The 26,479-nt window shown below is 43.4% G+C and overlaps 15 protein-coding genes across 15 annotated transcripts; 11 read left to right on the forward strand and 4 right to left on the reverse strand. All coding sequences in view use genetic code 12, as the record gives it.

Moving 5' to 3' along the window:
- Positions 1 to 165: 165 nt before the first annotated feature.
- Positions 166 to 723, forward strand: PGUG_01768 (uncharacterized protein; the record flags this gene model as incomplete). The annotated part of the gene is made up of 1 exon (XM_001486047.1): positions 166 to 723. One exon carries the CDS (start codon positions 166 to 168, stop codon positions 721 to 723), a length of 558 nt encoding a protein of 185 aa, XP_001486097.1.
- Positions 724 to 1,601: 878 nt separating this feature from the next.
- Positions 1,602 to 2,219, reverse strand: PGUG_01769 (uncharacterized protein; the record flags this gene model as incomplete). Its single annotated transcript, XM_001486048.1, has 1 exon — positions 1,602 to 2,219. One exon carries the CDS (start codon positions 2,217 to 2,219, stop codon positions 1,602 to 1,604), a length of 618 nt encoding a protein of 205 aa, XP_001486098.1.
- A 183-nt stretch (positions 2,220 to 2,402) lies between these two features.
- On the reverse strand, positions 2,403 to 3,287 carry PGUG_01770 (uncharacterized protein; the record flags this gene model as incomplete). The annotated part of the gene is made up of 1 exon (XM_001486049.1): positions 2,403 to 3,287. One exon carries the CDS (start codon positions 3,285 to 3,287, stop codon positions 2,403 to 2,405), a length of 885 nt encoding a protein of 294 aa, XP_001486099.1.
- A 520-nt stretch (positions 3,288 to 3,807) lies between these two features.
- CDL1 (Cdl1p) lies at positions 3,808 to 5,661 on the forward strand (the record flags this gene model as incomplete). The annotated part of the gene is made up of 1 exon (XM_001486050.1): positions 3,808 to 5,661. The coding sequence occupies one exon, from the start codon at positions 3,808 to 3,810 to the stop codon at positions 5,659 to 5,661; it is 1,854 nt and encodes a 617-aa protein (XP_001486100.2).
- A 216-nt stretch (positions 5,662 to 5,877) lies between these two features.
- MIR1 (Mir1p) lies at positions 5,878 to 6,801 on the forward strand (the record flags this gene model as incomplete). Its single annotated transcript, XM_001486051.1, has 1 exon — positions 5,878 to 6,801. One exon carries the CDS (start codon positions 5,878 to 5,880, stop codon positions 6,799 to 6,801), a length of 924 nt encoding a protein of 307 aa, XP_001486101.1.
- An 806-nt stretch (positions 6,802 to 7,607) lies between these two features.
- PGUG_01773 (uncharacterized protein) lies at positions 7,608 to 8,231 on the forward strand (the record flags this gene model as incomplete). The annotated part of the gene is made up of 1 exon (XM_001486052.1): positions 7,608 to 8,231. One exon carries the CDS (start codon positions 7,608 to 7,610, stop codon positions 8,229 to 8,231), a length of 624 nt encoding a protein of 207 aa, XP_001486102.1.
- Positions 8,232 to 8,393: 162 nt separating this feature from the next.
- On the forward strand, positions 8,394 to 9,113 carry RPA34 (DNA-directed RNA polymerase I subunit; the record flags this gene model as incomplete). Its single annotated transcript, XM_001486053.1, has 1 exon — positions 8,394 to 9,113. One exon carries the CDS (start codon positions 8,394 to 8,396, stop codon positions 9,111 to 9,113), a length of 720 nt encoding a protein of 239 aa, XP_001486103.2.
- Positions 9,114 to 9,405: 292 nt separating this feature from the next.
- Positions 9,406 to 10,284, forward strand: PGUG_01775 (uncharacterized protein; the record flags this gene model as incomplete). Its single annotated transcript, XM_001486054.1, has 1 exon — positions 9,406 to 10,284. The coding sequence occupies one exon, from the start codon at positions 9,406 to 9,408 to the stop codon at positions 10,282 to 10,284; it is 879 nt and encodes a 292-aa protein (XP_001486104.2).
- A 103-nt stretch (positions 10,285 to 10,387) lies between these two features.
- Positions 10,388 to 11,131, forward strand: PGUG_01776 (bifunctional 4-hydroxy-4-methyl-2-oxoglutarate aldolase/oxaloacetate decarboxylase; the record flags this gene model as incomplete). The annotated part of the gene is made up of 1 exon (XM_001486055.1): positions 10,388 to 11,131. The coding sequence occupies one exon, from the start codon at positions 10,388 to 10,390 to the stop codon at positions 11,129 to 11,131; it is 744 nt and encodes a 247-aa protein (XP_001486105.2).
- A 227-nt stretch (positions 11,132 to 11,358) lies between these two features.
- On the forward strand, positions 11,359 to 14,718 carry PGUG_01777 (uncharacterized protein; the record flags this gene model as incomplete). Its single annotated transcript, XM_001486056.1, has 1 exon — positions 11,359 to 14,718. The coding sequence occupies one exon, from the start codon at positions 11,359 to 11,361 to the stop codon at positions 14,716 to 14,718; it is 3,360 nt and encodes a 1,119-aa protein (XP_001486106.2).
- A 651-nt stretch (positions 14,719 to 15,369) lies between these two features.
- TPK1 (cAMP-dependent protein kinase catalytic subunit TPK1) lies at positions 15,370 to 16,422 on the forward strand (the record flags this gene model as incomplete). Its single annotated transcript, XM_001486057.1, has 1 exon — positions 15,370 to 16,422. One exon carries the CDS (start codon positions 15,370 to 15,372, stop codon positions 16,420 to 16,422), a length of 1,053 nt encoding a protein of 350 aa, XP_001486107.2.
- Positions 16,423 to 16,673: 251 nt separating this feature from the next.
- PGUG_01779 (uncharacterized protein) lies at positions 16,674 to 18,611 on the reverse strand (the record flags this gene model as incomplete). Its single annotated transcript, XM_001486058.1, has 1 exon — positions 16,674 to 18,611. One exon carries the CDS (start codon positions 18,609 to 18,611, stop codon positions 16,674 to 16,676), a length of 1,938 nt encoding a protein of 645 aa, XP_001486108.2.
- A 318-nt stretch (positions 18,612 to 18,929) lies between these two features.
- Positions 18,930 to 21,323, forward strand: CLA4 (serine/threonine protein kinase; the record flags this gene model as incomplete). Its single annotated transcript, XM_001486059.1, has 1 exon — positions 18,930 to 21,323. The coding sequence occupies one exon, from the start codon at positions 18,930 to 18,932 to the stop codon at positions 21,321 to 21,323; it is 2,394 nt and encodes a 797-aa protein (XP_001486109.2).
- Positions 21,324 to 21,526: 203 nt separating this feature from the next.
- Positions 21,527 to 23,062, reverse strand: WOR1 (transcription factor WOR1; the record flags this gene model as incomplete). Its single annotated transcript, XM_001486060.1, has 1 exon — positions 21,527 to 23,062. The coding sequence occupies one exon, from the start codon at positions 23,060 to 23,062 to the stop codon at positions 21,527 to 21,529; it is 1,536 nt and encodes a 511-aa protein (XP_001486110.2).
- A 1,524-nt stretch (positions 23,063 to 24,586) lies between these two features.
- PGUG_01782 (uncharacterized protein) lies at positions 24,587 to 26,413 on the forward strand (the record flags this gene model as incomplete). The annotated part of the gene is made up of 1 exon (XM_001486061.1): positions 24,587 to 26,413. One exon carries the CDS (start codon positions 24,587 to 24,589, stop codon positions 26,411 to 26,413), a length of 1,827 nt encoding a protein of 608 aa, XP_001486111.2.
- Between the last annotated feature and the right edge of the window lie 66 nt (positions 26,414 to 26,479).

The following is a 26,479-nucleotide window of genomic DNA, read 5'->3' on the forward strand; positions in this document are numbered from 1 at the left end:
ATACGTACAAATTGTATGGACTGTTTGGATAGAACCAATGTGGTGCAATCGACCTTGGGTCGCTGGGTGCTTCAGAACCCAATTGACTAACTCCCAATTATCTTTCTGATCTGAACACAAACTCCATGAGGAGCTACTCGACCGGCCACTTCAATCTTTTTCTTTATGAACTTTTGGGCAGACAATGCCAATGCAGTTTCGTGTGCCTATTCTGGAACTGGTGCCCTCAAAACAGATTTCACAAGAACTGGTAACCGGACCAAGAAAGGAGCTTTCAATGATCTCTTGAACTCGATTACGCGATACTATAAGAACAATTGCAGCGATGGAACCCGCCAGGATTCCTACGATTTGATTTTGGGTAAGTACAAGCCTTACCAAGATTCGGTAAATTCTCCCTTCATCGATCGTCGCCCTGCCTACGTACAATTGTTGCCGTACTTTCTCGGTACCTCAATTTTGGTTATGCTCGCTGTATTCTGGTTCCCTCGCGGCTCCATCGCAGACTGGAAGAATTTGTTGGTTATTGGTGGTTGCATGTACATCAATGCCCGGGTGTTGCTTTACTACAATAGAAACGGGTACCAATTTGTCAATTGGCCCAAACTTGTTGCTCTTGATTTCTTGAAAAAAGTGGAAGTTTTCGACGGAGACGGTAAGCTCACTGGTATCAGATATGAGGAACATTCAGACTTCAGACCCGTAGGTAAAAAACGGTCTTAATATACCTTGTTCTTCGATTTTGTGTAACGTAATCTCAGATAAAATCGCGAAAATTATCATTACATTTTTAGAGCATGTCTGGATTGGAGAAGTCATTAGATAGCATCATAGGTGATACTCCGCAACCAAGACGTGAAGGACGAGGTCCTAGAGCCCCAAGGGGTCCCAGAGGTCCAAAATCGTTAACCTCTCGCATTGGAAAAGTATGTATGGTCAGCAAAATGTCTTCCATAAAATAGTGTCACACTAACACTAGAATCGCGAGTCTCGGCCACCAAGGCATGATGCTGGCATCCCAAGACAAATCGTAGCTGCTGCAGGGTCGAGACAGCTTCTCAGAGTCAAAAACATTCATCCAGATCTCGATGGTCAAGATCTTTCAAAGTTGTTCGAAGCAGTTGCCCCGGTTGACTTTGTCAAGTTTGATCCTAGAAACGAGTCAATTGCCTATGTTTGTTTCCAGAGCAATAATGCCCGTAATAATGGCTTGGCTGTATCAAAGTATGACGGCAGAAAGGCTATGGGAGAAACTTTGGTGGTGGAAAATGCTGTGTCTTTGGCGGACCGAATTACGGCGGCTGCTAGACCTCTTCCAAGGTCTTCCAATAACGGAGATATAAGACCAAGCAAGGGTCAGAGACAACAAAAGCCACAAAAGCAACGTACGGCTGCAAAGCCCAAGCCCCAAAAGAAGTCGGTTGATGACTTGGACTCTGAGCTTGAAGCCTATATGAGTGGAAAGTCTACAGAAGCTGCCAAGACTGAAGCAAAGCTTGACAATGAAATGGACGAATACTGGAAATCCAAGGACCAGGACCAACCAAAAGGTGACGATGTTGCCATGGAGTAGAGTTAAAAATGTATTAGTATCAATTATATTAACCCATACCTTGGGTGAGTTCGACCAACTCGACGTAGAGTTTCTTAGTATTTCTTCTCCAGGACTTTCCCCAGATCAACGTAGGAACAATAAACGCAATCGACACGAAATCAATCACAGCTAGAACAATGTATGTGTTTGCAGTTCCAGCACCATCTAACCAATATGAACAAACGAACGTGAACACACATGCGAGTGTGTTGTTAATGATGGAAACCCCAACCATGCCTTGGATGACAATTTCAGGATAAGCGTCCATGAGATATGACATAGCAGTGTCACCAATTGAACCCCAACCAACACCGATGAATCCAAGGCCAACGTAGACCGCTTGCCAAGGCCAAGTCTTGTCTGCTCCAACACCAAACATAATTAATCCAAGTGGAGAAATGACGAGGGTTATAAATAAAAGGTATAATCTGAACTCAGGCTCCATTCTTCCGTTGTTTCTCCTTGCTAGCCACAAAACGTGATAGTCGGACAAGATACCTGACATTATGCATCCTATTATAGCCCCGATTAAGGTGGCTACGTTCATGATTGCAACACCTGTCTCACTCTTGTTCCACGGAGCGTCATAAAAGTAGGTGTCTTGAGTTGTCAAGAAAAACGTCATGTATGCGTCCTGTAAACCCCAGAGAATACCAGAGATCCAAACGGCAGGTAGGGTAAATACTTTGAAGTAAACGACAAATCTTCTACAGGAATGCCTGGAACCCGTATTCCTTTGAATGTAAGGGGATGGTGTGATAATGCAAATCTTCTTCCCAGTAGGATGCTAGAAGGATCTGGAACTACTTCAGGATTCAACATTGGGCCCTTTCCACCATCGTGGTGGGTAGTTTGCGTTTGAGATGGAGGGGTGTTTCTCGCCCTTTTCATCATCAAGAACCAAATCTTTGTCGTCGGTGCTAGAGGCTTCATAAACTGGAAAGTACTTTGACCTGTCGAAGACGGTTTCCTCGCAGCCAAATATCACCACAAGAAGTGCTGCGGCGGATATGATGGCACCCCACCAACCGACCCATCTAAAAGTCTGTGATTGAGCAATCAAGTGAGCGATAAGTGGACCGAGGAATGTTCCCACGGAAGTTGCAAGAATGTAAACCGTCAAGACAGATCCTAACTGGTGCTGGAAAAAGATGTCTGAAAGCGACTGTTGAACCTGTGCTTCTGCACATGCCTCCGACATTCCCACGAATGCTTGGGACCAGATCGTGTCGGCGGTTTTCTTAGACAATGCAAACCAAACGGAGCCTAAACAGCCAGCCAATAAACAGATGATGTACGTGATCCGACGCCCGTACAATGATGAGGCGGGGGCAAAGAAAATACAAGACCAACCAATGAAAAGAAACAACACACCGGCTCCGGTATTCATTGCGTCATAAGTGATGCCATAGAAAGAATTGAGTGACTCCTGAGCGGCACCAGCATCGTTAGAGGTGGCAGCTGTGAGCGCCGTGATGAATGAAAGCACAGCAAAATGCCAGGTTTTTCTGGAAAAAGACCAATTTAAAGGATCATTGGGCGAATCAGATGGCTGGGGAAGTAAGACAACTCCATTCTTGCTTCTTTTGATCTTTCTGGTTGAGTTTGAATCGACAGAACTTGTCTCTTTCGATACGTATATGTTGCTTGTTCCAGGAACAAAGTCTTCGTCAAAGTAGTTGGCGCTAGACATGGAGAAAATCTCTCTTAAATGCAATTATTAACAAGTAGTGGAGAACGTCAGCAAGCCATTGTAATTTATATATTAGTATGAGTCAAGTATAATTCCTTAAAGTGAAGAATTATTACTTGAACGGTGTATCTGTCACGGAAGCACTCTAGATTGGAGCCAGTTAGACTTGATTAATGGGGGTCTTTGAAGGACAAAAGGTTGCTGAAGAAAAGATTAAAAAAAAACTTCGCGAGAGAAATTTGCAGCCGTGCGGAAAAAGAAATTAGTGACAGCTTTTGCGGCGGAAAATGACATGTCAATTTACTGATTTCTGTAGGGTCTGCTAAACAACCTTGGGCGTCAAATAGCCCCCGAATTGACTCATTTACGTTGCTCTGACCAAATTGAACCTAGTTGACAATAGTCGCTTGTATGCAGTACCGGGATTCACGAAATTTTGAGGTTCATTCTCTCGACAAAACCCGTCTTTAACCCATCTCTCTTTCTTTTTTCTGATTCATTTTGTTGGACCATACTCCTAATGAGTAAGGACCTTCTTGCCTGGTGTGAGGATTTATATCCTCTCAAGGGCAATGTTTCACAACTTCAGGCCACACTTGGACTGATTCTTGCTCGGGCCCCAACTGTAGAAGAGTATAACCAGCTTCAAGCGGCACTTGACGAGCCATTGGACCACGACCACAGGCCCATGGAGTCTCGCTTGCGAACACTTATTACCCTGCCGCAACTCAAAGTAGCAGTCAGGCTCCGCACATTGTATGCCAACGGCAATTTACCGTTCTTATTGATGCTACTGAAAATCAATTTTAAGGCACCAAAAGCCGACAGGTTTGTGGGATATTTGCTTGATTATGTTCCGAAATCGACAGTCGAGGGGTTGCCGGATGCGGTGAAGAAGGGTGTCTTGAAGAAAAAGGTAAAGAGTGTTGCAAAATTCATTGCAACCTATCCTCCAACACTTCCAGTGATCATGAATACTAATCTCAGAAAACGAGTGTTTACTCACAAATCCTACCGTCAAATTTCCGACTTTTTAGAGGCCGATAGTGCTGAAGAGTTTGCCCAAGCACATAATGAAAAGCTCGTGCTTCATGGACGAAGTTTGTTGAATGTCGCCCTTTTACATTTGTTGGACAAGAAGTTCCCTAAAGCACAGGCTGAGGACATTGAGCTGATGAAGGTAAGGCTCTCTTCGTCTGTGGTTTTGACCAAAATGGCCATGGGGTACAACTTGTCACAGCATTTGAAGCATAATATCTCGAAAGAGCTCAGTAACGAGGGAAAGGTGTTAGTGTTGCTGACAGTATTTTTAGCATACTTGGGAGCCCTTTTCTCGGAGGGCTACTCTATGGACGAAATTTGTCTCTGGATCGAAAAACTTTACGACCCAATTGTCGCTGAATTTGATTCGGAGCATATGCATTCGGCCAGACCACTTGCATATTCAGAACTCAAGTTTCTCCTCGATCCTCATCTCAAGTTCAAGCAGAGTGGTCACGACCCTTTTACATTCAAAGCGTATTACAGAGACACCGTGATTGGAATTGGATCTCACTCGGACAAAATGATGGCGAGGATTGTGACGCTGGAAAATGCGCTTGCCGATAAGGCACTTCTTGACGCCCTTTTGGAGCCTGAGCTAGAGTGCAAACCTAGCGATGAAAAGCATCACAAGGAGCAAAAGGAACCAACTTCTCCAGAACAGGAGCCGCCATACTCGCCGCTGCTTGAGCCCGAAACCATGGAAAGTGTTCTTAATATTCCGGCGATAGATCAAGCACCAAGATTGCAGTCAAAGCCGCAATCGCCTCATTCACACGCTGTGCCGGAGGTGAACGCTGCGCTGAATCTAACGCGGCGTCAGGATGCTTATGAATCGCAGCCACTTAATCCAATGAATCTGCTGGTTAATTCTCAGGTCAATTCTTTGGTCAATTCCTTGGCTTATTCACAAGCCAGTCCGCATTTCCAGGCTGGTCAGACACAACTGCAAGGACTTTTTCATCAAGGACATCCTACGATTCCATCGTCGCTTCCAGCCATTCCTCTGGTTGCACCCAATTCTTATCGGTCTCCCACTATCCCCAATCAACCATTATCCTTGCCAGGGGTTCCCAACATGACACCAAACCAATCCGGACAGGAAGCTCAAAACTCAGACTTGGTTTTAAAGAACAGTCTTCAAACAACTCTAGCTGCAAATAATCTCACACCGGAATATAACTACGAAGAAATTGGGTCACAGTTCAAAGTTACCATTACGGTGAACGGTATAGTTCTAGCACAGTGCCAAGACTCCAACAAATCCAGAGCGACAAGAAGAGCAATACGGGGTGCGTTGAATGCATTGAATCAAGTGACATCAAATACCTAATCAAGATGTTGCAAAAATCGGTGCACGTGAGCGAGCACGGGGGCCGACGTTATCTCCGTGTGTTGTCGTCCGCTGCACCGAGATCCTGCATGGGTCTTGGCGTCGGCCAATCACAGCTCCGGTAAGTTCCGGGGCCAAAAAAGAAATGCCCCGATCGGTGAAAATCTTTTGAATAAATACTGCGAACTTCGCATTTCTAATTAGTTTACTCGCATAATGGCCACTCAATCATCTTCCCCATTGCCTGCATTCAGCGTCAAGGACTACGCTTCATTCGCCGCCGCTGGTGCCGTCGGTTGTGGTGTCACCCATGGTGCCATGACTCCAATTGATGTCGTCAAAACCAGAATTCAATTGGAACCAACCGTGTACAACAAGGGTATGCTTGGATCGTTCAGACAAGTTGTGAGCACAGAGGGTGCTGGCGCCTTATTGACTGGTTTGGGACCAACCATTCTTGGTTACTCGATGCAAGGTGCTTTCAAGTTTGGAGGTTACGAATTATTTAAGAAGCAATTCATTGAATTTTTGGGTTACGAAAAGGCCAAGAACTACAAGAACTCCATTTACATTGGATCTGCTGCTCTTGCTGAGTTCTTCGCTGACATTGCTTTGTGTCCATTGGAGGCTACCCGTATCAGATTGGTGTCTCAACCAACCTTTGCTAACGGATTGGTTTCTGGTTTCTCCAGAATCTTGAAGGAAGAAGGTGCTGGATCGTTCTACAACGGTTTCACTCCAATCTTGTTCAAGCAAATTCCTTACAACATTGCCAAGTTTTTGGTTTTCGAAAGAGCTGCTGAGGCTATTTTCGGATTCGTCAAGACTCCTAAATCGGAATTGTCTCAATCCACTTTGACCACCATCAACTTGGGTGCCGGTGTTATTGCCGGATGTGCTGCTGCTATTGTTTCTCAACCTGCTGACACTTTGTTGTCCAAGGTTAACAAGACCAAGAAGGCTCCAGGTCAATCTACTGTCGGTTTGTTGGTTCAATTGGCCAAGCAATTGGGTTTCACCGGTTCTTTCGCCGGTTTGCCAACCAGATTGGTCATGGTCGGTACTTTGACTTCTTTGCAATTCACCATCTACGGCTCCTTGAAGCAAGCTTTGGGTTGTCCAAAGGCCATTGAATTGTAAACCCAGTAGGTTCTACACATTAGATATGGTCATTACTTATAGATAGGCTTCCAATGTTTTATATATTAATGTCATAGACATCACACCCATACATCGAGTCTAGAAATCGAATCTCGACAAGCAATGAATAGATCGAACCGCTAGGGTTTGGTCACGTGCAGTATGACGTCACACTGCTGATGGCAGGGGCTATGGAATCAAATGCAAAAGCTTTTTTTCGCTTGATTAGTCTATTGCATCTGTATTCGTGTATGCAACGGCTATGTACGTATGTTGCTGCTGTCATACATTCCATAGCTGTGCCTTGTAATACACAGGTATTTTCGGCCCGAACAATAAAACCGTAGAACCGCAGAAAGCGCAATCATCGCGCATGGAACCTCAAATGGAAACCCTAATGATCCAGTGATCTAAAACGAATCGGATATATGAACGGCCATAATCACTCTATTGAAAGAATGACATTTACTCTTTAGCTTCTCCAACTTCATACAGCCACTTAGACGGCAGACTACTATAATACCATAGTGGTCCTTGTCTTTTGAGTATAAGGCTAGGCACCCCTGGCGCAGTTGCTATTAAAATTTTGAGCACATACTCATTTAGGAATAAAAATGTCCCGATCTCTGGTGTCTATTTTTAACGTTAGGCCATTCGAACGCAACCATTGCCGCATTAGGCAAATTACGTGCAGCAAGGTGCGTCCAAATGCGGCAATCATCACTCTTTGGCCGTCATTGACGGATGGCCGCTCCGGTTTTGCAGACGATATATAAATTGTAAACCGGCACCAAACCATCCCAAATATGAAATTTGCAGCATTATTCTTTTTCATATTTGTAGGCCATGTGTGTGCGTTAGCACTTCCAAAGAGGTTCTATCAACCTACTTCGCCCATGTTCTCGATGATTGCACTCCATAATGGATCAGTTTTTCAGTACAATTTGGTTAAATATGATGGCACAGATTTGCTCCTCCATGCGGACGACAAAGCCTTTTTCGGCAGAATCAAGGCTAACAACGGATATGTGTTGAACATCCCCGGCGCTACCGGAAATTCCAATAACACAAATTCCACCTCTTCAGTTCCACCTTCGAACGTGAATGTTCGCGTCGATAAAAACAACAAGTTGACCACCACCACCAGAGCCAACCAGTCGACTACACACTTTGGAGTCAGAAGATCGCTTCTTACCTACAAAAACTCCACTCACTTTAAGGCTTGCCCATTAACAAATTACCGGGGAGAATACGAAATCTACGCTAATAATCTTAACAAAACCAGATGTCCAAGGAATGCTACTGGCTACGACATTTCTCTCTTGGTGCAAATCGACGCTACGCTTAATTATGATAGCTCCACCAATACTCGCAACAGCACATTGCCTTTCAAAAAAAGAAAAAGAAGTCTTCCATTCTTCATGAAGTGATCAGTTGATCTCTAGCAAGTTCTTTCCACGTTTTTATCTTTCGTACGCCTCTATAGAAGGAAATATTGAATATCCGTTAATTTTGCAACTTTGTAGTCGTCACTTTGTGTGGGTGCATGGGTGTGAGTTCTGCTCATCACCAAAAAAATTCGATATCTGGAGATGTCAATGTCGGCTACAAAGTCAGATAAGTACGTCAATGACTCGGGTTCAGACCTGGAGGGTGAAGAAGAGACTTATGTAGCACCCAAGAATTACCACAAATACGATTTAAGGTCCAAGTTCGAGCCTCGGGACAATCGAGAAATATGGTTGATAAAGACCCCAAAGGGCTTTCCCATTGAAAAATTGCAGACTTTACCGGTATCGTTTGGTTTGACATCTAAAAATGGACTCAATACCTCTGCTGCCACATTCAAGGTTGAGAACCGGTCTTTTCAACTTTATGAAGAATCATTTGCAGCAGAAAGCGAGGCACACAAGTACTCTATATTGGGCCATAAAGGGGAGAACCAATTGGAGCCTGTGGAAAAAACAATAGACAGATTCTACAACATTAGTGAGAAGATTGCTATTCCTGATATTAACTATGAAAAAGTTGTCATTCCAAGAAAAGATGTGGAGAAGATTGACGGTTTGGTGATGAAGCATTATCCTACTGGTTACGGAGCCAGCGACTTTGAGGAGGCACGGGCTCCGAAACGGACAGCATCTCACTCTGAGAACGGGACCCATAAAAAGAGAAAGACTGAAAGTGAAAGCGGCGAAAAGGAGAAGAAGGAAAAGAAAGACAAGAAAGAGAAGAAGGAAAAGAAAGAAAAGAAGGAAAAGAAGGAAAAGAAAGATAAAAAGGATAAGAAGGAGAAGAAAGAGAAGAATTAAAGCTCTTTTCTTGTCATATCCTTTGGCATCGATGTCTAGATTCAGCATCTCTATAGCATATATGTACATTACATGAGATGAAATATAAGTGTGTAGGCAACTAGATGAGTAGAGAGCCAATGGTCCAAATACTATATATTTGACATCAGTTTTTTGGTATACGACGATAATGTTGGGTTTCAAATGTTAAATAGTACTTTCAAATCTTGAATCATCTCATCTTTGCTTCAGCGCGATAACGAAAAAATCTAATACATAGGACTTATTTTCGATACTCAGCTACATTCACATTATGGGTTCCAGAGTATCTACGAGAAGGTTGCCTGAAACCGCCTCTAAGGCAGTGAATGCGAAGAAATCTTCAATAGTTAATCAACTTCCAACTCAATCATTAAAAAACAGCTATGAAAAGCACTCGCAAGAGGAAATGCAAAGACAAGCATTTTTGGATCCCAAGCAAGAAGGACACCTGAAGAATGATGAAACTTCAAAGAAAGAGACGTCAGAAGGCGGAAGCACACAGCTGCATAGTCAATTATCGCAAAATAACACTCAAAGTTTCGGAAGTTCGGGTCGTCGAACAGACATTGCAACAAGTTCGAATAACGTTCCGGAAGGCAAAGATGGGTATGACCCTCAAGTGTCACCAGAGCAGGAGAAGTATTTCATTGATTCTATAACCCAGCTTGGAAAGCAAGTTCATTCTACGTCGCAAACAGCAAGGTCCAGACCAGATTCAATGGCATTAAAGCAACTCCAATTCCGCAAAAGTCTCTTTCAAAAGGGCCAAAAAGAGCTCGAACAGCAAAAAGATCCACAAGGACCCATGATGAGCGGCGGAGCCAACGGTGGTGGTTCGGTCGAACGTACCATGATTCATCCAAGAACATTGGGAGCAATATTGAAAGATCTCGAAGATCCCCGGACGACCAAATCCATGATTTTGGAGGACTATCAGCTTGCTCCTGGCTTTCTCAGTGGTTTAGAACGGTTTAGAGTTGCATCTACTGTTTATATTGAACCAAAGGAAGATAAAGAGGGTGAAATTGCTCCGGCCGTAGGTGAACCAGAAAGGACTTTATTAGACTACGACGGAGCTGGAGAGGTGGGCGAAAAAATGGACCAACAGAGAGTCGAAAAACTCAAGAGCAGGCTCGGTATGGATGAGTAAGAGGTCGGTGATTGGTGTTTTCTTGTATATAGTGCGGTTTTCTGGTGCCGATGCGGCGCCGTTTGCGGAGACTCTTTTCACGTTGGTTCATTGATTCACAAGTATGAAAGCGGCTAAGGACATTATATCAATTCTTTCAAAGTATACCCCATGTGACGTTTCAGACGCATTGGTTCAATTTGGGGTCAAGAATGGAGGCTACATTCCTAATCTTATTCAGAGATCACCTGCGTTGGCTACTGATCAAACCCACTCAGCAGCAGGAACTGCCTATACTGTTCTCTATGCTCCACTTTCTGATCCGAGACCAGCAGTGAAAACGCTGTATATCGATGAAATTCCTGAGGGAAGCATGTTGGTAATGGGACTTCCTCTCAGTTGCCAGACGACAAACTCACCGTTCGTCAAGGTGAACAATGCACTCTATGGCGGGCTCATGTCGACCAGGGCAAAGTACAGAGGTGCTAGCGGCTCGGTAGTACTTGGAAGAATCAGAGATTTGGATGAACATAATGAATTGGGTTATCCAGTGTGGTCCTATGGCGTAGGAAGTACGGCGCCAGGACCTGTGGTGAAGGTGGTTGGAATTAATGTGCCCATAGAAATTAAGGTTTCAAGTATTGAAGAAGAGCATTCGGTCTTAGTTGTCCAGCCAAACGACTACATTATTGCTGATAAAAATGGTGTGGTTCGTCTTCCAGTCAACCATGAAACGGAACACATTGATGTGGAAAAAGTACTTGAGTATATTCCCAAGAGAGTCGCCGCCGACCAGAAGGTCAGTGAGGACATCAAGAATGGCCGTCCAGCAGCAGAGGCCCAGAAATTCTGGCGAAGTAAAATATAAGTGTACCGCAAGGTAGTTGCAAAAGATAGTTGCAAATCTGAATGTATGGACCAGTATTTAGAATTATAGGAGATTGAGTATTTTGCAGGGTCAAGGACCCCTTTATTCTCTGTTTCGTCCTTCTGGCTATAGTCTTCAGCCATTGTGCCGTTATCGGCTTCCGACTGCATGTACGCTATCACCACCCCGGATTGCGCACAGAACATCTCAATCCACATTCAGTCACCATGTCAACGCCACAAACTACATCGATGCCAATAGATTTAGCGTCGAAAGATGTGTCGGCTATGGACTTGCGAAGCTCGTTGATAGGAAATAGGGATCTAAAGTTTCGCGTATTGAGCGATACTAGACTTACTCTGCAACTAGTAGACACATTTCGGGAGTCAGTTCACAGCCTAACCACCAGCACCAGGGCTATTGGCGGTGAGGGAAACTTTGAAATACTACAGCAGGTAGAGGAGAATGTGGTTGTCATTCAAATTTTGGTATCTTTTATTCTGGAATTAAAACAACTTCAAATGCTTCCCTTGGAATTCTCACCAGATGTGGTAAAACCACTTAGCTCGTCATTGATGGAATTCCTCAATTTCCACATCAAGGCGCTCGCCAGCTCCAATAACATGATCAATGATGCACACATGAAAACCATAGAAACATGTGCAATCAGCTCCCTTGAAATTCTAATGATACTTGCCAACTTAACAGGCGCAGGCCCTCATGAATATTCCCAACCATTATGGAGGTACATTCTCTCTTCTGCATTGACTGCCATGGACTCTTGGACTGACACGTCCAGCTATTTCGATAGCATCCTTCAACTAGTACCCCTGTGCTTGGCCACCTTCACGATATCCTCCACCGATTTCCACTTAGTAGCAGTTCTACTAAATACTTTGTTGGTTCGCTTGGGCAAACAATGTTCGGTTGATTCCGAAAAGGCTCGGGATTCCACGTCGCTTTCGTCTATCACGACTTGCGCTGCTCAAATATTCGGTTTCTTTGAGTCCAAAAGCTTTCTGCCCGGTGGGCTAGATATGGTCTTTCCTCTTTTGCCCAATATCTTCAAATTCTTGCTGGTATGCATCAAATCCAGTGATCATGCCTCGGTTCTTGCATCATTAAACTTGTATTTCTTCTTGGTGAAGGCTCAGGAAGCACACCAATCTAGCGGAGAACTTCATGGCCGGGTTGAATCTTTTGAGTTAATCGTTCCCAAGGCCACAGAAATGCTGATTCATGAATCTGTCAGTTCTAATATCAAGCGCCTCTATTTGTTGTCCCCGACAAGAATATTGTCCAACATATGCCTCCAGTACCCGCGTGTAACTGACGATATTCGAAAGACCAGCTTGGATATTGAAATCATGAAAAAGCTTGAGGCAAATTATGTCAGTAATCAAACGTTCAAGCTCTTCTCTAGCCTTAAAAAGAAGTCTAATGGCGGAACAAAGATAGTGGATTTTTCGCCATTTTTGGAGCTTGATTCAACCAACGTTCAAGAGATTTCAGACTTTTTACTTTTTTTGAGTGTTTTCACTAGTGAAAAAGAAGAACACAGAGAAAGAGTTCTCAGTTATGGTAATGATGAGAAGCAGAAGAGCCAGATCCTTCCAAAGCTCTTATTCGAGACAGTGGACAACTTTAGGTTTCTTTTGCTTCAGTTCCATCTAGTACACTCAGTCATGAACTCACAAGACAGCAACAATTGCATCCAGGGTCCTGATCTTCCATTTTTCGGAAACAATATGGGTATAATAACCAGGTTGTTAGCTAGTTCATGCTTCACTAACAATTTTTACCTTATCAGGTCCTTATCTAGATCGGTTTCGCTCCTCAGGACTTTCTTCGTCGAATGCAACGCTCTCATCAGCCTTATAGGTTCCAAGCCCCAAAGGAACTCCGATCCTTTCATTGATAGATTCGACACTCCCCATCATTCAGGGGGCTTAATTTCGAACATTTTGTTTTCTCTTCGTGACACAGAAGCTGGCGGCGATTTGATGGAGCTGTATTCTCGTATGAGTTCACCTGTGAGTTTCATGCGCTCTTGTCGAAAGATTCAAATGCTAAACAAGTCTATTGTCTTGGGCATCATTGCAAACTTTGTGCTCGATTTCAGCTCTTTCAGATATGATATTGTTAACGACCAAGAATTTATTGAGCACCTAGAGTACATTTACACTCGAGCCACTCTGCACAGTGTTGAGTCTCTGTCTGGAGATGACTTGGAGGGCGAAGAGAACATTTTGCAAATGGAAACAATTCAGTTGAACGTTTTGCAGATCATCAAGAACTACATGTACAACGAAAATCAAGAAAACAAGATTGAGATGTTGTCTTATTTTAAGCTTTCCACCATCTTTGATAAAACACTCATTGGAGTAACCAACGAATGGAAGAACAAGAAAATATCTGCAGAAGTGAGACAATTGTTATTAAAGCAAAAGATTGTGGCCTTTGACATCTTGAGAAATTTGACCGCTGGCTCTCCCCATTTCAGTGAGCACCTAACAGAGGTATTTGAGAGAGATTACTTGACCTCGATTCCTTCACTGTCTGGAGCTCCTCGTGATTGGACCGAATACTTAATACGAAATATTGTGAACTACGACCTTTTCGATCCTAATGCTGGAGATGGAGACGATTTTAAGAACGACGAGGTATTATTGAGCCGGATGAACGATGGAGATTATGTCTCCCTTCTTTTAGCTGTCAATTACATTGAAGACCATCGCTTCACTAATATGGAAAGCTTCGTTGGCTATGATCTTCCTCGTGATGAGTTGTTGCACATATGGTTGCGGTTCTTGAAACTATATGTCAATACCGACGCTGAAGGTGATCTTGATTTGAACACAAGGGTAGCCATAAGTAATGGTTTGAATTCTATCAAGCTCCTGATAGTATGGATCATAATCAATTTGACCTGGAAAGATGATATGGTGGGCTATCAATACCCTTCGGAAACTTCTTACAGGCTATACGATACAGTTCAAGGTGGAAGACATGGAGGCGGAGCGGCAGCCCCAATCGACACAATAGAGATAGATGTCGATGATACAGAAGAGGGTAAACCGAAGGATAGCAACAGCAATCAGCATGTCATGAGTTCTCCGCTTCAGCGAGCTCGCTATCTCAGACGATTTGGATTTGCTAAGGCACTTGAAATGCTAAACGACAGTTTGACTCGCGGGACTAAGAAGGCAAAAGATGCTAATGGTGGAAATTCAGCAGGCCGATCTGTTTCTCCTGGGCAGAGATTTGACGATTTTGTCAGCAATGATTTGCTTGAAAAGGTCAAGACTGCTCAATTTCAGCTCCAGCTGGTAAAAGTCAACAACGGCACCAAGCTGGCCTCTGAAAAAAGTTCCTACAAGAGTTTACCGGCGGCTACCTCAGGACATACTCATCGGCCAGATGTAAATAGAGGAGGCGAAGGTTTTGGCTACGGATCGGATGAAGAGTATGCTGATGCCTACGAGCACTCTCGTGGCAGCGACCATGACGTCAGTGACAATCAAAGCGATGAAGTACGCATGGAAAGTGCTGCTGAAGATTCCGAGGACGAGCCGTGGATTCGTTAGTGTCGAAGCAGGATAACAACAATGCATTGAGATTCATCATGATGGGGCTATGCATCTTGTTTCGGACTGTATGGACCCGCCACTGTTGACGCAGGTTACTTGCCATTAGCAAAATAAAAATAAAATAATCGAAAACGCCGCAAGATTTTGCAGAAATTTGAGTTTAATTAGCAAGTTTAACCTATACGCGACTGTGAAAGCAACATAATAACAAGGAAAATACGGGCTAGTCCTGCGTAGTACATCTCATCGCCATTTTTTAGTGCCTCAGCATTGACATCATTGGTGTATAGTTGCAGCCAAAGATCTCTGACGTAAATGTCGAGATTGTTCGCGGTAGTCGTGGCGTATGCAGTACATGTTGGGACGTATTTTAACAATTCTCAAATATCCGCTAAGGTCTTGAAAAGGGTAGTCGTCAACGAAAATACTTAACGCGGAGTAGCACGACCCTTTACGCCTCGTACATATCTCGCATAACCACGAGGTTTAGTTTTGTTGATTGATCTTATTCGCAATTAGAAATTACTTACAAACTTGCCCCTTGAAGCAAGGAAACGTCAAAAACTAGACCACGTTGAAATTTATTTAAACGACCATATTAGACACAAAAGCGATTTAATAACGCAAGCTTTTTCACTTAACTCCAATATGACGTCGATGGAATACTCAGAGACTAGCAAACATTCGTTAAACGATATCTCGCTCGAGGAGATGGCCCAGAGCCAACAACAACATAATATTTATGTTGGTGGACAGGAGACACACGGAGCGCCTGATCAACCTAGTATTGATGCTAAAAATCTGTCTACGTCGTTAACTAAAAGTACATCTCGCCATCTTCACAAAGACACCACCACGAAGGGCAAGTATACCTTGAATGACTTTCAAATTCTAAGAACATTGGGAACCGGATCATTCGGGCGAGTGCATTTGGCCAGGTCAATACATAACGGTCGATTTTACGCTATGAAAACCCTCAAGAAGGAGAGAGTAGTCAACATGAAGCAAGTGGAACATACTAACGATGAAAGAAGAATGTTGAAGCTTGCACAGCATCCATTCATTATTCGAATGTGGGGAACATTCCAAGATTGCCACAATCTCTTCATGATAATGGACTACATAGAAGGTGGTGAGTTGTTCTCTTTGCTACGCAAGTCTCAGCGATTTCCGACACCAGTAGCAAAGTTCTACGCAGCTGAAGTATTTCTCGCCATAGAATATTTGCACAAGCTCGACATAATCTACCGTGATTTGAAACCAGAAAACATTCTTTTGGATAAAAATGGCCACATAAAGTTAACCGATTTTGGTTTCGCCAAAGAAGTGGCTGATGTAACATACACTTTATGTGGTACTCCAGATTATATTGCTCCAGAGGTGGTTGCTACAAAGCCGTATAATAAATCCGTTGATTGGTGGTCGTTCGGAATATTGATCTTTGAGATGCTAACTGGATACACCCCGTTTTATGATCCAACGCCAATGAAAACATATGAGAATATTTTAAACGGTACAATCACTTACCCTGACTACTTACCTCCTGACATTCTAGATTTGTTGCAAAAGTTGATCGTCAAGGACTTGTCCCAACGATTGGGAAATTTGCAAAATGGCTCGGACGACATCAAGAATCATCCATGGTTCAAGGAAGTGATATGGGAACGTCTATTGTCGAGAGATATCGAAAACCCCTTATGAGCCTCCAATCACTTCTGGTGTAGGCGACACATCTCAATTTGACAGGTATCCCGAAGACAAAGATTTAGATTATGGTATCAGTGGTGTTAAACGATCCATTCGGGGAACTGTTCCCTGATTTCTAGACGCATGCTAGTCATATGGCTACGATAATGAACATTATTCTCATTCTTCTCTGCTTCAAGAGATGCTCTTACAGTAAAATTTTCAATTATTGATATAATGAACCTAATAATACATAATTTGATGTTCTAAATGCAAGTGTCTATAGACTTCATCCAATCGCTTTTTAGGAATTTGTCGACGGTGAGTCTTGTCGATGGGTTGATATCGAGTAGCGAGTATAGGAGCATTTTTCTTAACTCGCAAAACTCTTTTTCATCTTCATCATCAGAAGAGTCGTCGTCTTCTTCGCTCAGATAACCGAAAAGAGTTTCAACAGGAGGAAAGGTTCCTTTTCGGTGAACGAGCCACTCTTTCGTATTATGGTCATAGTCGGCAATCATACGCTGCTTGACGTATTCATCAAAAACCTTGTCCTTGTATCTCACTTCTCCTTTAAGTTTACCTTTTGACTCTGTGCTATGCCAAACGTAGCCGTTTCCAAACTGTTCAAGAACTGATGCCCCAGGGGTGTCAGCGCTCATGTACAAGCTCTTTTGAATATTGAAAAGTGTCAAGATTAGCACTCCAAGCGCCCAGTTATCCTTCTTCTTGGCAGAATAACCAGAACTTTCTTTATTTCCGCTCCCATATTCTTCAGGAGCAATGTATGGTTCGGATCCTATTGGTCCAGTACTGTAAGGAATAAGTTGCTCGGCCTTATCCCACTTAGTTTGCACTACATTTGACTTGCCAAAGTCTGACAACTTCAATGTGATACTCGTATGTGTTGGAGAATCTTTTGGAGCCGGCTCGTAACTCACGAGAACATTTTCAAGCTTCAAATCGCAATGTGCCACTCCATGTTGATGCATGTACCATAAGCCGCGTGATATTTGTTTCACGAAACAGTCGTTCTCGTCGACTGAGACGTGCCTTATGCTTTGATTATTGATGTCTGTTTTTGTCGTAACGTACGTGAATAGATCGCCTCCTGGTGTGCATTCCATGATTTGACTAATTTTGGAGTACTCTCCTACTTCAGCCCAGTATTTCTTCACGTTCTCCACTGGAGGTAGAGTATACATCAAGTCTATGGTCTTGACAATATGACGACTGTTCAATGTGGACGATATGATAAACTCTGAAAGAATTCTCTCAATGAACTTTTCCTTGGTTTCCCTATCCCTCGAATCGTTATTCGGTCTTTTTTGTAACTCCTTTACAGCATAAAGCCGGTGGCTTGGTGGGAACTGAGGTAATTCGTTTTTACGGTCCGGGTCTATGATCTTTATGAGACCGTAGGCGCCTCGTCCAATAACTTTGCTCACAGTGCCGTATTTATCATAGAGAGTCCTGCTTTTGGAAAGGATCTCTTCCTGATCCTTGATGCTTTCCTTGTGTTCTAGGATTTTGGACAATTTGCTTGTCAAATGGTTGAGCTGTGCCACTTGATCGTCACCAATTGCGGAGACAAAGAGACGAGGGTCGTCCTTTTTAGTAGTGCATGATAATGGGTGAATTTTCAGTTCATTGTCAAGCAAGGAGAATGTCCTTTTGGATTCCTCATTGGCTGCTTGTGTCAAGGATGCTTGATTCACCGTTCCCAAACCACAATAGCCCATCAAAGTCGAAAGCTGAGACTTTTGCTCCAAACCTTTGCCGTGCTTTTTTATTGCATGAGTGTGTATCTCCTCCAACTCGCTATCATCCGTATCAGAAACCAGTCCGTCCCCATCCAGCAGATCTGACTCAAAGTCTGACTCAAACTCACCGTCGTCGTCATCATCAATGTTCTCCACGATCGTACTTACTGGACGGCTACTCGGTTTGCGTCGAGAATCTACTGGCTCATCGATAGAGAGACCCTTTGTATGCTTCGTTAATTTCTCTACATCGTCGTTTCCATGGCCCTTGCCCGCTTTGTTGCTTTTGAAAAGGGTCTTGAATTTACTATGGGATCCAGCAGACTGAATTGATGCCGCCGATTCCACCCTGTGTAAAGAATCTCTTCTGTCGCTTCCTTCCCCGGACGAGTCGTGAGTTGGCGACAACTCTTTCTTCCGGGAAAGCTTTATTAATGCCATTGGTAGTTGGAGGAACCCTCAGGCAGATCTCAAATCTAAATTGAAGCCGTGAGGGGTCTGCATACGAGTTTGGCCGATATTCTGTTATGTAAGCGGAATATGATGTAGAGTTCACCGAAGTTCTAGGCACGTGTGGATTCGCGTGATTGTGTGGCAGATGTAAGGCGGAATGTGACACAAAACGCGTGGTTCCATTTCAGGACACTCGGTACCTCGCCTAGGTTTTTATCGTGTCGCAGAAAAATTGCGAGGAACAACTAATTAGGGGAAGCTCAAAAACTTGATTTTGCAAATTCTACATCGCAGCTGTGGTTGGCAATGACGAGTATCTACACTGCAGACATTAGAAACCATCGTCGTGCACCTCCTCCGCCTACTCAGGCGTCGGCTAACGATTTGGCGGCAGGTGGTCTGACGCAGTTCAACGGCTCTCACGTAGCATCGAATAGTAATGGAAGCTCGGGGTCCAATAAGAGTATCCAATTGAACATCAACTCGAAGAAGCGCCAGTTTGGCTGGGTTCATCTCAAGGATGATGGAATATTTACTTCATTTCGTTGGAATAGACGGTTCATGGTGATCAACGACAAGACGCTCAATTTCTACAAGAATGAACCTCCGGCGCCATCTAACCTGTACTCGGCTGATCAGGCTACTATGGCATCAAATACGCCAGATATGTCATTTCCCTTGAATTTGGTGAGTGCCATAAACTTGAAACCAAACTCGGGTTATAGCAAAACGTCTCACACGTTTGAAATTGTGCCCAAGAACAATGGACGGTCGATGTTTATTTCGGTCAAATCTAACAACGACTATATGGATTGGCTTGATGCATTCACCACTAAATGTCCTCTTATCAACATCGGCAATGCAAACGCAACAAACATGTTGAGCGGCAACGCGGGTGTTTCAAACCCTATCAATTTCACTCACAAGGTTCATGTTGGGTTCGATCCAGCAAGTGGTAACTTCACCGGACTTCCTGATACATGGAAAAACTTGTTACAACATTCCAAAATTACCAACGAAGATTGGAAGAAAGACCCGGTTGCAGTTATCGAGGTGTTGGAATTCTACTCTGACATCAATGGCGGAAACTCCTCCACGTCCACCCCCGTTGGTCTGCCAGCGGTCAACAATATGGCCAACGAACTGAAAATGAACGCTAACTTGCAAGAGTGGACAAAGCATCCCACTAAAAATCAACATGAACATCAGTTCAATCCTACGAGGGCCGCCCCAAGACCACCACCCTCGACCACCCAGAAGTCGAGCTCAAATATATCTCCTTTGAATAATTTGTTGAACAACTCGCATCTGGCCGCTAACACACAGGTAACTGGCGATTTGGTACCTGCAAGAAGGGCTCCACCTCCACCCCTGGCAAATAATGAATCCACCCATGCTCCAACCCAGCGTCTGAAACCATTTAATTCAAATCAGCCTACTGGATTAGGCTTATCATCGGCGAACACCACCACCATCCCCAAACAAAGTCCTCCTTCATTGCCCAAGCATCAAACAGTAGACTCAAAGCCTGCTCAATTACCTTACCCCAAAAAATACCCAGAAAATGATGATGGTCATGAATATGTTAAGCCCTTTGCAACAACGAGCAAGTTACAATTGGGTACGCGCAATGAAGAGCCGAAGGAAATCAAGAAACCTGTGGCTCAAGATGCCATTAAGCCGTTACGTATTGCACCAAAGGCTCAACAAGCTACCAGCGGCAAAACGTCGTCGCCAGCCATTGGCCCTGCGCCTGTGAAAACAGCTAAACAGCTCAAACGTGAAAGAGAAAAACTTAACGAGATGCAAATTATTGCCAAGCTTAAGACTGTTGTCAACAACAATGACCCTACCCCATTATTTAAAATCATAGAGAAGGCTGGTCAAGGTGCATCCGGAGCAGTCTACTTGGCTGAATCTTTGGCCAAAGGTGGAAGTAAAGTTGCGATCAAGCAAATGGACTTGAACCTTCAACCAAGAAAAGAACTCATCATAAATGAGATCTTAGTCATGAAGGATTCCCAACATAAAAACATTGTGAATTTCTTAGATTCTTACTTACGCGGAACATCCGACTTATGGGTGATTATGGAGTACATGGAAGGTGGATCGCTAACTGAAGTCATCGAAAATAACGATTGTCGCTTATCAGAAAAGCAAATCTCCATTATATGTTTCGAGACATTGAAAGGTCTACAACATTTGCACAAAAAGCACATTATTCACAGGGATATTAAGTCGGACAATGTATTGTTGGATGCCAAAGGTAATGTCAAAATTACAGATTTTGGTTTCTGTGCCAAATTGACGGATCAGAGGAATAAGCGTGCAACAATGGTAGGCACTCCGTACTGGATGGCGCCAGAGGTTGTCAAGCAGAAAGAATACGATGAAAAAGTTGACGTATGGTCTCTTGGTATCATGACGATTGAGATGATTGAGGGAGAACCTCCATACTTGAACGAAGAGCCTTTGAAAGCTTTGTACTTGATTGCTACCAATGGTACGCCCAAGTTAAAGAAGCCTGAGCTTCTTTCCAACTCGATCAAGAAGTTTTTGTCAATTTGTTTGTGCGTTGATGTTAAATACAGAGCGCTGACGGACGAGTTGATTCAGCATTCGTTTATTCAACACAAAGCAGGCAAAGTCGACGAACTTGCACCATTGCTCGAATGGAAGAGGAATATCTCTCGCGAATGAGTATGTATGTACGTATATTATAGCATGATTCTTAGAAAGTTTTGTAGTGGTTCGCTTAAACTTTTCGTGTGCGTTTACAACCGACGTACAAAAGGATGGAAAAATTAAATTAATTGATATAAATACACGAGAAAGAGAGACCAACTTTTGCAACACTCTGAACTCTAAACGAAAGGAGCGATTAAACAACCCATTATTTGCCGCTAGTTCGAACTAGCATAGTTAGATGGGTTGAACGAGCTGGTGATTTGTTCTTCACCAGGAAGGTTAGGTACCGCCTGTGGGCCAATCGACGGCTGTGCGGTTTGTGGGCTGTTGTGCAGCTGTCCACCTCCATGTGTTAAGTGACCAGGGACTGGGAATGTTGGGTAATTCCCTAACAGATGGCCATTACCAGCACCTTGGGTCCTTGATTTATTTGTTAAATTTTTTTGCGACTGGTTATAGTTCGATGAAATACTATTCATCGTAGGAAGAGAGCCCGATTCAGTTGAAGGAACCACATAGTTATAAGAAGGGTGCAGCAGCAGAGTTTGAGGCGCCAGAAATTGTTGCTGTGGTCCTTGGTAATAACTCTCCAACGGTTGTGGATATAAATACAACGGATGGTTCAAACCTTGCAATGAAGACCCGCTGTCGTACAGGTATGACTTTACCTGTGGAGGAATCATGTAACTGTTATAATAGGAGCCAGGTTGGCCCGAATTGTTGGTTGTGGATCCGCCGTGGATAGCTCCATATGGACCACCAAAATTAACGTCAGATATGGCTGAGCCCACGATAGGTGGACCAGACCCATGATTGCCTTCTGAGCTTTCCTTCCGTGGAACCCGGTACGGTTGATACGGGATATTTTCGTCTTTATGATTGTTGTACATGAAGGAAGGGGTCTGGATTGGAATGGGCAACATATGAAGTCCTTGTGGGCCACTCGAACCTTGTGGAATAAATTTTTGTTGCTGAGGTACATTATAGTGCAGCTGAGGGGACTGATCTTGCCTTTCGCTATGGGAAGACTTTGCATGGTCGATGTCCTCAAGGGCCGACATGTTTTGCAACTGGTAATTTGTGTCCAAGAAATAGTAAGCTTCGTCTTCAATAGGAATTTTTCCTACTAATTGAGTGTCCTTTACTGCATTCCAGAGGCCTTCTGAGATGGTCAAGTCTTTCAAATCATCCTCCGAGGGTCTCGTTAAAAAGCCATTTAAAACGTCATCGACGTTATAATAGCAAATCAAGTGAATGGTCATCTTTTGATTCTTGGTTTCGAGGTTTAAGTCATTCGAATTTGTTGCAATACTCATGGTTTTCTTGATGAGTCCCAGATCTCTTGACATATATGGCTTTGGTTCGGTCGCATTGGAACTCCAGGTACCGGAGATATTGTACGGTGAGTTGGTTTTAGGGTCAGAAACGTCTATGCTGACCTTCCTTTTCTTCTTCTTCTTGTCGTCCTTTTCATTCAAACTGTGTTTGTCCAACTCTCGGTAAACTAAGAATCGGCCTAGAATGCGCAGTGGTGACCATGCAATTCCATCTGTCCATCTTTTAATGCCAGAGTATTCTTCTATGAATACAAACACGTTTCCAGATTTTATAAACTGGGGTCGTTCTTTTTCGAGCGGACGCCGTGGTATCAAGCTTAGTTGCTGATTTAGGACAGCTTGTGTGACGAGTAAAGCATCCTTCGTGGACCCGACATACCCACGATACGTTTCACTGATCTTTTCTGTCGACATAGATCAAATCGTATCAAGGAACGAATCTTGAAACAAAGCTTCAAAAATAATATATGTACACCGTGATCTACCAGGGTATTCTTGATCGATTAAATATTGTCTTGGAAAACAATTGCGCACTTTTGTGCTCGTAAGCGTTACCTAGGTAGGGAATATTGTTCCAGAAATACGAAACAATGAACGAAATCCTCGGCAGTAACAATCCAAAAACCACTTCGGTGTTAAATGAATATCTTAAATCAGGAGACAAAGAAGCAACTTTAAATCAACAGTATAACACTAAACGAAAATAGAGCAAAAAATGAAAATTGCACTGTCGCTCGGTATGTAGGTACGGTGACGCAAATGTCTATGCATATGCACGTCTACGTCGAATATGCAAGGAAAATCGATTCGAAATCCGAGAACATCACTATAGTGGTGCTAATAACACTCAGAATCTTAAAGAAACTATCGGAATGCCTGTGTATTTCGAAATTTATACATTGTACAAAATTGCTCTCTTTTATCTTTAAGAAATCACACATTAGCGAGAATACGCGATTTCCTAATTAAGTAAGCGAGCCTTCCACGCCCTGCAAGACATGGATCCCTGCATTTGTTTCAAAAATTTAACTTTGGTCAGTTGCTCAATACATACTAGATTACGATTGCTAAAAGCATAGACCTGCTTGTAGGTTAAACGGACGGTTTTCATGTTAATATTGCCGGCCGTTCGCTGAATTGGGGAGAAGTGAAACGCGAGTGACCAATTGAAATTGTGAATTCTGTCCGGAGGATAACGTGCGACCCGCACCGTATGAGGCAAATTTCCGCATACAATTGCTCACCTGCATTCGCCTTGCGAATTATTAGGCAATGGTTTGCGCCGGGTGAGAAGGACCCTTGCTGCAAGATCTCTGCAAAGTATAAACAGTTAGGGTGTCAATACCAGTGGGTTCGGCAGGTCTACGACAATTTCAAGGAAGGGCTATCGTATCCTGATGGCTACACATCTCCAAAGATAGTCGTTTGTTATCAATTTTGCGACAAAATCTTCATTAGCACACTCACAGCGCGAAAATTTGGTGAAAGGTATGAACTAAAAAATGCAAAAATACAAAATTCTGCATTTTGAAAAAAATCACAACCACACTAACAAGACTTGGCATATGAGCAATATGAATTTACGTACTATGGCTGCAAATCTCCTTCACTACCCCTTGTTTATGACCTTGCCTTTTCATCACGTATGTCGGCCTTCGTAAGTCGAGTACCAAAGCAAGCTCACTCACGTCCCCGCCAATTCGCTTATTCTTGCAAACAAAGTGAGTGCTGATCCTTCCTAATCAAGCTACCATAAAATATTTGATTACGTTAAAAGTCAGACGCAGCTCACCGTCCCGCCCCGCAAAACAACGTCAATTAGGTAAGCACCCAAGTTTTGCTCGCGATTCCGCCCCACACGATACGATAAGACGTTTGTCTGAAAATTGCAAATTGCTAATTCTGCACACAAAAAATCAATCATCGAAGACGGCGTTCATGCTAAAAAGTGAATCAATCGACTTCCATTCACACTTGCCTCCATATAGATCGCTCTTGTCCCCTAATGCCCGCTATGATTACAAAACGCATTCGCTTATCCCCATTTCCGAAACTGAGCTTAATGCAATCCACATCGGTAGGGGCAATAGCGTGAAGGCAACAAGCAAGATCAAGATGAAGTACAAGTCTCTATTGAGTGACGTTAGCCGGAAAACTTCTATCTTGTCTATGCGTATTGGAAGTACCTCAACTATCCCCAGATCACTTCCTCCCTGTACTTTCTCGTCATTACCAGTGGAGGTGATTGACCGCATATTGCTGCTACTAGACTTTGACGATCATAAGTCTTGTATGCTTGTCAACAAGCAGCTATACCGCTTGACTAAGCCACATCTTTATCGGCGTATCAGATTTACATCCCCTTATCGGTTAGCTCAATTTGTGACCTATTTGAGATATAATCCTCAAGTAGGTACTTACGTTCAGGGAATAGACTTATCGGGTCTCAAACCTGGAGTTGGTGACAGCAATACCGAAGACGTGTTTGCATTTTTTGATCTCAGTGATCATGAAATAACTGCTGCAGAAGTTCTTGCAGGTTGGAGAGACTGGAAATTTCTCAAGAACCCACTCTATTCTCTTCATTCGCATTCAAACCTCTGGAAGGTGTCATCTAATTCGGTTCTTCTGAATTCGACCAAAACAGTTAACTCCCGAAGAACATCTTCATCTTCCTCCAGCAACCCCGGCAAATTCCGCAAGCTTTCACACAGCTTGAAATACTTCAAACCCAAGAAGAGCTCTGAGTCCAGCACGAGAAAGAGAAAAATTCCTCCTGTGAGCGAAGTGTTGGAGTTAAAGGGTCAAGGTAGTCATCGCCAACAGCATCCCAGAATTAACAAGTTTCTCCTAGAGTATGCCACACTGCGAGACATCCCCGTGGGGTATATTTTACACATTGTTAACTTGTGTCCTAATTTGATATCACTCAATTTGGCCAACATTTCATTATCGGCTGATTATGAGATTACATCGCCCATGGTATATAAATACCGCACAGTTGATTTGATGAGTAATTATCCCAAAGATTTATTGTCAAGGGTTAACGACTTGATGACGATGCCAGAAACCATTCTCGCTAAGTTTGATTCTGAAAGGCCAAGTGACCCTGAATCAACATTCTCACTCTTTTCCAGTGCGTCTGGCGCTGCAAACATCGTGAAGGGTCCTATGGACCTCGTAAGCCATACATTGACATCGCCACCGAACAGGAAATACAACAGCCTTCTTCCACCTTTGCCACAAAATATCTTTGATGTGTCATATGTCAAGAGTGGAGACGGGAAAGTGTTTTTGAGCGACCTAAATCTCAAATCAATCAACAGCAACTACCTAACTCGAATTAATGAGCAGGAGATTCTACTGGCAATATCCTCCCGGTATGCAACTAATTGCCACAGAAAGAGTTGTCGCCAATATCTAAACATATCGTCCATGGTATGGCTTGATCTCGCAAAGGTTCGAGGGTTCTTGATTGCCCTTCTAGGATCTGAAGTAGAATTGCTCAAGTCAAGTTGTGAGGACTCAGAAAATCATATACTGGGATCTAAAAAGGAACGCTATAAGCGGAATTTAGTGATTGATTTATCGAACTCTGGCATGTATAAGGTACTACACTGGGCAAAAGTAATAGATTTTTCTGAGCCTAGTGGAGTAAACCTTGCCAAGAAAATTGTCAAGGGCGAGTCGCTTGATAGTCTCGAGGAGTACATTGAGAGAGATAGGATAAGGAGAGGTAGGATAGCAGAGAACTACTTAGTATGAATATTATGAATGTACCAGACTTCAGGTCATCACCATTTCATGGGTCAGCCTGACCTACAAGTAGCG

Source organism: Meyerozyma guilliermondii, genomic scaffold (assembly GCF_000149425.1).
Source record: "Meyerozyma guilliermondii ATCC 6260 scaffold_2 genomic scaffold, whole genome shotgun sequence".
NCBI lineage: Eukaryota > Fungi > Ascomycota > Pichiomycetes > Serinales > Debaryomycetaceae > Meyerozyma > Meyerozyma guilliermondii.